Source organism: Egretta garzetta, unplaced genomic scaffold (genome assembly GCF_000687185.1).
Source record: "Egretta garzetta isolate BGI_Z169 unplaced genomic scaffold, ASM68718v1 scaffold223, whole genome shotgun sequence".
In the NCBI taxonomy this organism is placed as follows: Eukaryota; Metazoa; Chordata; class Aves; order Pelecaniformes; family Ardeidae; genus Egretta; species Egretta garzetta.
In genome coordinates, this window is record NW_009259033.1 from 470,109 (window position 1) to 479,369 (window position 9,261).

The 9,261-nt window shown below is 40.8% G+C and overlaps 1 protein-coding gene across 1 annotated transcript in view; it reads right to left on the bottom strand.

Annotated features, from left to right (window-relative positions):
- The window catches only part of RTEL1 (regulator of telomere elongation helicase 1), a 51,249-nt gene that overhangs the window by 16,820 nt on the left and 25,168 nt on the right, over positions 1-9,261 (bottom strand). Inside the window, exons 21-26 of the mRNA XM_035890360.1 lie at positions 9,164-9,241; positions 7,764-7,907; positions 6,827-6,942; positions 5,888-6,011; positions 4,634-4,787; positions 2,839-2,996 (exon numbers count right to left, since the gene is read on the bottom strand). Of these exons, the coding sequence (XP_035746253.1) occupies positions 2,839-2,996; positions 4,634-4,787; positions 5,888-6,011; positions 6,827-6,942; positions 7,764-7,907; positions 9,164-9,241 (774 nt within the window). The remainder of the gene's footprint in view (positions 1-2,838; positions 2,997-4,633; positions 4,788-5,887; positions 6,012-6,826; positions 6,943-7,763; positions 7,908-9,163; positions 9,242-9,261) is intronic.

Here is a 9,261-nt window from a genome sequence, read left to right on the forward strand (position 1 = left end):
TCAAAGTTATTGTCCATTTAATGTAACCATTTCCAGTAGTAAAAGCTTGTTAACCCAGTTTGTGACACCATTCAAGGAAGTAAACAGAGTCAAGTTACTGCAACAGAGCCTGGGACACATACCTGTTTCTAGGACGTAATCACTTACTGGACGATTCAGAAAGAGAGACCAAAACAGAGGAAAAGACAACATTGGTCTTGAGGGTGCAAATTCCCAATTAAGCAAGGCTGGACTTACAGCTAACTGTTTCAGGGTAGCCCCAGGAGGTAACCAAGGCCTCAAGTGCCCCTTCACTTTCCTGCCTGGAAATGCTTCTCTTCTGAAGAAAAGCTACAAAAGGGCTTTTCTTAGGGTACTGAGAAGGGAAACCTAAGCAGTTTTGTAGAAAATACCGGGGCAGGTAGGATGAGACAGTAGCAGAAACACTTGTGGTTTGGCACGCTCGTTAGCATCTCTTACTCCCAAAACCAAAGAATTGCGCTTGTACTGCAGGGACTGGGGATATCGGCATCTACAAAGCTCCAAAAGAGAAAGTGAGCGGGCATAAGCAAGGGGAGTGGAATTGCTTAACAGCAAAGTCTCCAATATTAGATCAAGCCAGCATCAACCACATCAAAAACAATCGTCTAAGTAACAGAAGAAACTGCAGGATAGCCCCGCATTGCCAGTTGGTTTCTACATACCTGCTGAGAAAGCCAGTTTGCGAAGTGATTTATTTCTTTGCTCTTGCCCAATAAAAGAATTTCAGAGTGAGTATGTGACTACCAGCGTATTTACAGAACAGCGTTGTTCATTTGTGAAAGGAACCAGTGAAACGTAACAGCCAAGCATTCCACCACGACTTCTCAATGTCTATTCAGTTCACAAAGCCTCAGAGTCAAATTAAACTAACTACAACTAAAATAACATCACTAAAAATAAACAAACCCCTAAGCCAATAACCCCAGATTTGCCAGTTCGTAGAGTCAGTTGTTGATACTCAGAAATGCAACCTCCAGTGCACTCGTAACACTGCAAGGATACTTGAATTCCAGACAAGTGCACGTTTCAATATATTTTATTTTAGCATCATGTAACGGAATGAAGAACTGGAATATAAGCAGCAAGCCAAACGTTTACGATACGTGCAGTAAGGCAGAGAAACAATTGAAAACGTCTTCATAATCCTGGACTATGTAAAGGCACCACCTCGAATGGCATGACCCAGAAGAAATAAGGCTTCTGAAAGGCAAGTTTCCAGAAGGAATATCTCACAAGGAAAACTGATTAAGGGGAACTGTCAAACCATTCTTTAAATGGATTGAGATGTATTTTGATGTATGTTGGATTTTTTGAGATGTCAAAGGCTTCCTTTTTTCTTTTTCACCCCAAGCAAATTGTTTCAGAATGAGAGCAGCTAAATTTCCGTTATTTAGGGAACAAGGGTACAGTATAACTTCGATAAAAGAAAAAAATGGTAACACAGATACTATGATGGATGGCAAAGAAATATATGAAAGCACAGTGACCTCATTATCAGTCAAAATCCAGTGTGTATTAAAATCAGCTCAGTACTAGACTCAGGGCGAAAGCTGGCTCCCTTCAAGGCACCGCATGTCGCAGGACTACACTCCCCCGATGTCTGGTACCAGACGACATCAACGTATGTGCAGCACGGGATGACCCCACAGTTCTCTGCAAGCCACAGACGAGTAGTAATGCTGAATATAAAAAGCAGCTGCAAGCTGACTCGCTGCTGAGCCCTTAGGACCATTAACTTGGCTGACTTCAGGAAATGCTAAGCTATGCCAAAAGCAGTGCAGCTCTGTTAACAAGATACTGCAGCTGAGTTACCAAGTCCCTGGAGATGTCCCAGGCTTTCCAAAGAATAAGCTCTGGTGTCTACTCCATGGCAGCCCATGGATGATGGAGCCAATTTCCCAATCAGCTGCACTCAAGTTCAATATTCTTTATCTTGTTCGTTTCTCCAAGTCTGTGCGTTCCCTCTGTTTTGTACCTGTCTCCATCCATCTCCCTTAGGCCTCCTTAGATATTCCCTAGATACTCCTTACACGTCCACACTTTCCTTTAGGCATTCTTCCCCTAAGCAGACTGCTTAGGCATGTTGCAATAGGCATTCCTCGAGTCCTCATCAGCCAGACGGAGCCTGCAAGCCAGCAGTAAAATACTCCTGCTGATGGTAGCCAGGTAAGGGAGCTACCCCACCGCCAAACTGCAAACAGGGGCTTGGGGAAAGCAAGAAAATCACAGCCTAATCACTGATGTATTATAAATACCAGTCCAAGAGGAAAGAAAATGAACAGCCCAGATGAAGCTTTGTGGATCTTAATGGAATAGTGGATTTTTGATTCAGGTAAGATATTCTGCGAGTCTGCAATATTCATTCTCTCAGACAAATCAAAGATTTTTTTCACCGGAAAGTGCAAGTTCTAATTCATAAACATCCCCACACACCTTTTTTTTTTTTTTTTTTTTTAAACTCAGTATCCAATCACACACCAAGGGCTGACACAGATTGCACCCAGGAGGAACTGTGTATCTACCCACCTCTTCTTTAAGACCTCTTTGCTCTCAAAATGGTTAACTTCCAGGAATCCATGTCAGCAGCTAGGGAGCACTGTACAGGTCTGTACCTGCTGGTCATCTAGTTGAACGTGCCAAGGAAACCCTTTGATTAAGCTTAATTATGAGAACTCGCAGTTACCAGTGCCAATTACAGCGAGTTTTTTCTTGAAAGAGGGTTGAACTGGTGCTCTTAAATCAATGCCAAATTCATTTGGCTTTAGAGCCCACAATTTTTACTTACAAGCAAGTATTTTGCTACAACATGGCCATTACCTTTTCCTCTCCCGCCAAGTCACTTTCCTCCTCTCCTGCATCTTCGCTGCTCTTCTCATTGCGCTCCAACGCATCCAAGAGCCCAATACATTGTCTTCTAGGTGAGACAAGCTCTTGTTCATATTCCATGCACAGGCTGGATGCTCCGTCTCCATTTACTGGCATCACAGATGACAAATTAACATTCCACATTATCATTTGCATTTTCTTCGACTTAGTAATACCTCAAAATCTTGCACAGCAATCCACAAAGATGTGTTGGCTTACTTAACCTTCCCATCTTGCAAAATTGTCTTAGATGACTTAGTAAGAACACTGCTTTGGTTAATCACTCCCAAAATTGCTCAAGCATTTGTTACCATGACCTGGTGGTCTTCTTTCAAACTTTTCCTGAAGTGATGGTCATATTTAACCTTAAAATGGCTTAGGATCAATGGAAAAAAAAAAAAAAAAAAAAAAGTCTTACTGCAACAGTTGTCTGTGTTTAACTGCTTTAGCTTTACAGAGCTCCCCAAAACTGAGTTCTTGTTTACAAGAGATTCTGGCATGAAATATGATTTATTATTTTTAAACAGAACAAGTTTTTTTAAAGCCTACAATTCTCTCAGTATCAATACCTATAAGATACAGTCACCCTCAGGTCCCCAGAATACATATTGGGGGGGGTTGGACTAGATGATCTCCAGGGGTCCCTTCCAACCCAAAACATTCTATGATTCTATATTCTCACTGATCAGGTTTAACATGTAAGAATTTAGAACTGTAGTGTTAAACTAGTATCAGCTTGCTACTTCTAAAAGGCGTTCTCTTCAAAATAGATTTCCACTATTTTGTGAAATTCCTTCAACAGTAGTTACTAAAAGTCACTATTTTGAGAAGAACGGAAGTATATTATACCAGAAATTAAAAAGTCAGTACAAGAAACTCTTCAGACAAAACTATGACTACAGATGCAGTTCAATGTTACAGCTCATGCAATGCAACTGAAAATCTGCACGAAGAGAGGCAATGCAGCTTCTTCCCTTTACCTCCAGTCATACATTCCAGCCCATGCTTTGAGATGGATCTACCAGTCACATGGATGAAAGGTAAATTGGTTCAGCAAGCTCGTCTGCTTGCTCTGCAGTTGCACAATAGATGGATTCAACTCAAGGGAAGGAGCGTAACCCCCCGGTTGGAAATAGAGGGAGAAAAAAAGTAATGGCCAAAGTAATCCCTTTCAATGACAACCTGCAGTTACGCTGGCTTAGATGTGATGTGAAATCACCCTCACGCTCAGTCTTAACTGTTTTAGAACCACAGTTTTAAACACAACTTTGTTGTTCTGTTCCAGAACAGCAAGCAATCTAGTGGAACGTTCTGAAAGAACACCTAAAGTGAGACATACTTTCTCCTTCAGCATTAGCTAACCATAAATTTTAAAATACTGTTTTCTTCCAAGGTCAATGCCCTCTTTCTGTTTTCTTAGTGAGATTACTGTGTAAGAGTCATTTATACAGCAGGATGGAAGAAAGACATCTGAAAGTCAGTGCTAGTCAGAAACAGACTTCCAGTTCTTATTTTTTAAACTATGATATTCCACCATTCTCCTCCTGTTCTGCGGGACACCTTTTCAGGCCCCATCTGCCTCTGCTCTGCAGTGGCAACCAATTCCCCCATTTTCTAACGCTGAGCTATATGCCTTCTGATCAGACCTTTGTATCAGTCTCTGAGCTCTCCTTGCTTTCTCTCTTGCTCCTCCTTTTTTGGTTCAGCTTAAAATAAAGAAGTGTTATCTGTGAGGATTTAAACCCACCTTTTCTTTTCCTTTTCAAACTGGGAACGTGGTCATCCAAGTTTTTGGCTTTTTTCAGGGAGAGAATCTGCTCAGCTGAAGTAGACTGTGCCACATCACTTTCACTTAAGGAACCAGCAGAGCCAGAAGGGCCTTGTGGCAGGGGTGGAGGCATCTGCAAGCAGTTTGCAAAACGTTACAGTAGGCAAAAGCTACTCTTCCACCCCACTTTCTTTGCAACCAAAAATCCTAGCAACAACCCAAAGACATATCCTTTCTCTCAAATAACCCCTGACAGTAAGATTATTAAGCATTCTGGATTTGCGTGCTTTTGAAAAAAGAATCAAATAACTAGGAAGTGACACAGATGAAGTGTAGTAAGCAGGCTTAGCACTAAGTGACCTGTGTAATACAAAAAGGGTTATGACCCTGTTAAAAAACAATTGCTTCCTAACGCTATCACTGCAACACAGCCCCTTCTGGCAAAGCATGTTGGGTTGTAGTTCTCATTTACCACGAAACTCCCATTTATGATCAGAAAAGATCATCAAGTCATCTGGTATCATCCATCTGTAACTTATTATTTTGAACAACTGGTATTTGGCTAAAGCATCTTCCAGGAAGTCATCCAAGTCTGAATGTGAAATTTTAAGTGTTTATTTTAATCTTAATCTCCATTTTGGGGACAAAGAATTCCCCGTTCTGGCTTCCAGCCTGTTTCTTGCTACAACTTTCCCTAGTCAATTAGAAAGTCTTTTTACAATACTACTTTTTAAATCAGGGAACTATTACTGAGAAAAAGAGCTTCTTAATGCTAAGAGAGAAGCGATGTTAGTAAAGATGACCCAGTGATGAACCGTAATAACCAATGTGTTTGTCTCACTCTTTATAACAGTCAGCTTAGATTGAAATGCAAGGGTCTGACCGATTCTTCCACACATACTCCCTTGCCCTGAGGGTGAGGTAGAAAGCTTTTTGATGCTAACATCAGTGCCAGTACTTGCATCCCACCCAATAAAAACTATGTTTATTTAGGAGGGACTGGAAAAGGAAGTTATTTTTGTGATCTAACCTAATGAGTTGCACAGCATGACAACACATCCTGTCCCAGCTCACTCTTGGAGAAAGATGAGGCATCTCTCCCTTCCCATAAAGCTTCCAATGTCTAGAAGTGACAAGACAAGTGACTCTGTCACATCTCTCACTTGGACTAGTAATCCCAGTTTCCAACACTATCAAGAAAATTTGTTGGGGTTTTTTTGTGAAGACACTTACAATTTCCTGAGCAACACGGAAGAAGAGAGAGACACTTCTAACTGCATGCCCAAAGTTGTCATAAACATTCACATACGGGCGGACCCACGAAGGCAGCTTGCCTCTTACATCACCAGTTGTGAACCTGTGTAGGATTGGAAGAGGAGAGAATTATTTGCCAGGTTGGCCTACGGGATTTAAATGTTAGATCAAGACCCAAAAGGACCAGGAAGGAGCAGCAAGACAACAAAAGATTGAAACAGTGCAGTAAATGTAACAGGGTGATGTCTCCACTCAGGAGAAAAGGGCTTTGTTGATACCACGTATCGTGCAATCAGCCAATTCTTATCTTTTCTCCATAAAAATCTTTAACTGTGCAAAAGTAACAGTAGTACTGAACGGTGACATGCTCGCTGTCCCCAGCCGAGCCTCAGCACTGAAGGCTATCAATTAAACTCTTGTTGCCTATTAGATACATTCTATATTAATTAATATTAATAGCTATTAATGTAATATAGTATTATATTCATATAGATTATACTATACTTCAGCAATAATCTTTTCTCATTTTTGTCCTCCTCTTCTCAAAAACCCCGCAGTGCTGGTGACTGCCTTCCCAAATGAGAGATGGAGAAAATGCAAACCCGTAAGTTATTATCACCTAATCGCCGGTAGCATTACAAACATTAATTCAACAAACTGGCTTATTTTGCATTAATATAATGAATCTCTTTTTGCAGCTCCAAACCAGTATATTCTGGGAGCAGAAGACAACAATCCAGTTACTTTCTTAAAGTAGTGCAATATTTATATAACCTGTTATATAAAGTAATTTAATTGCTTATGAGCTGTAGCCTTCTCCGAACAGTAACATTGGCACATTTCTATACAAAATACCAATACGCATGTTGGGATATAAAGATGTTGATGTATGTTTATGTTCTAGAGCCAAGGTTTCACCTGTGGTCACATAGGAAGATAGCACCATAGTCTTGGCGATGTCTGATGACCCTGCCGATAGCCTGATTAACAGCCCGGGAAGCTTGCTGACTGTACCACTCGCGCCCAGATAGGTACTGCAATAGGTGGGAGAAAGAATTAACATTATTTATCAGGTAAAACCTATTAACTGTGCTGTACAGTCACTATTCCTTTCTAAATAAATAAATTTAAAAAAAAAAAAAAAAAGCCTCTAACAAGATCTACTGACAAATCTCTAGAAGCCTTGGAACGCCAGATACAGGTTGACTTGAATATCACACCCGACGTATGGTGCCCAGAAAACTCAAGCAGTAATATCCAGCCTGAGTGGCTATTTAATACATGATGCACTGACAGCCTAGGTAGTACAACAGACTCACCGTATTATTTAAGACCCTAACAGCTATTCTGCAGGACAATAAACTAAATTTGTAACTCCATTCATTCTCAAGCAACAAGAAAAAAAAAAAACAAAACCAAAAAAAACAACCAAAGAAACCCACAAAGCAAAACAAACCAGAGCAAACCCAAATCAAACAACGCCCACGCCCGCCAAACCACCAAAACAAAAATCCCCAGACCAGCCAGCACAGGCAATTCTTCCTGCCCATCCTCTCTCTGGATGAAATAATTCCCTCAGAAGGAATAACATGCATACAAAGATTTTGACTGAAACTTTAATTATATCATTTTTATGAGCCTATATTTGATTGAGACCATGTCACTGGAGACAGAACTTGGAACCCTTATTGAAAAAAGGGTGACTAATTGTGACAAACTCCCAAGGTTGTTTGACTTTTTGATATTTGTGGTCCCATGAGCAGCCAAAACAGCAGCCAAAATCCACAGAGACGAGGGGGAGAAACAATAACACGAACCTGCAAACAGCCACCAGTGAGAAGCTGCCCAGTATTACCTGTGCACCCGCACCACTTCTTCTCATTTCATCCAGGAACTGCATCTTTAAAACAACTCTGGGCTCCATACGAGGAGGAAACGGAAGCCCAGTAATGATGACTCCTCGTCCATTTATGTCTGCAAAGTCCAAGCCTTCACTGGCCTGAAGAGACAGTGTTTTCCATTATCAACAGGATTTCAAGTTTCAAGACATTTCAGAGCAATTCATTATTTATTGGCCTTTTTTCTCCATTAAATTAAATTCCTAGCCAAGTGTAGTTTATGAATACATTATGAGTAGTTTCAACTAGATTTTTTTGCTTTTATTATTGGGACTTTAAATTTAGTTTCTTCCTCTAGGAGGCCCTGACAAAGCACACCTCAGCCAACACCATTAATGCATGTGCCTTACTCCGGGATAAGGAGAACAGCTGTAGTCCGAAGATGTCTTAAGTGTCAGTCAATACCTCTGTTTAAACCTTCCATACCCTGAACTGGTAATGTGACAAGAACGTAGCAAACCTTGTCTGACATTAAAAATGAACAGTCATTTCAAAGCAATAATGGAAAGCTCCCAGAGATCTGCTCAAAATCCATCAGACCATAATGTCATGTCCACCAGCTGTGCTGCTTACATCCGCTCAATTTGTTGCTCACGCCCCTGTACACGCTCACGTCCTATGCTGGGCTGGCAAATCACTTTGTGAAACGAACAAAATCAGAGTTGAACAGACTGAAAAATAATTTGGGGTGAAAAAAAAGTTGGTTTGTTTTTCAGCAGAACCCATTCCCCAACCTCATTTACTATATGCCGCACAAGCTGCTGTGATGGAATGTAACGTCAGGGATGGGGGGGCGGGTGGAATGGCCAACTGTCCTCAGCTGAAGGCAGCACTGCCACAACGAGGAGCAACCACAGCATGCACTATCATCCATCTGGAGCTAGCAATGGCATAGTTGTATTTATGGGCATTTTATCTTGGGCACAAAGTGAAATCCCTGAAATGAAAGGCCATCAAATATGTCCAGAGGACTTGAAGTTAATGTACGTCTTTTAAAGCTAAGCAATATTTTGTTTTTTTCAGTGGTGTTGTTCCAACAAATGTTTCTTTTAGTTCTCCTCCAAAACTGTTGTTCTCATCTAATGGGTTGAGTTTTTGGTGATCAGCCAGCAGGAAATAGACGTATGATGCTCATCACCTTCAAAGAACTCAAAGGTGTATCCTTTTAATAGAAACATGAATGAGGCATAAGTAAACTTGACATAATTTTGAAAAGGCTTCAGGGCATCCAACTTGTTTTTTTTCCCCACACATAGTTACAGCCAAATAACAGAAATGTACTGAAATCCAGAATGATGGACTTTTCCGTCAACTATGTAATCTGATCTCAGATGAAACAAATTCTCAGTTACATTACCTTCCCCCGACATACTGCCAAAAAAGCAGCTCCATTGGACTTAGGACAGACAACTTTATCATAGTAGGCATCCATCACCTAAAAGATAAACTAGTTTA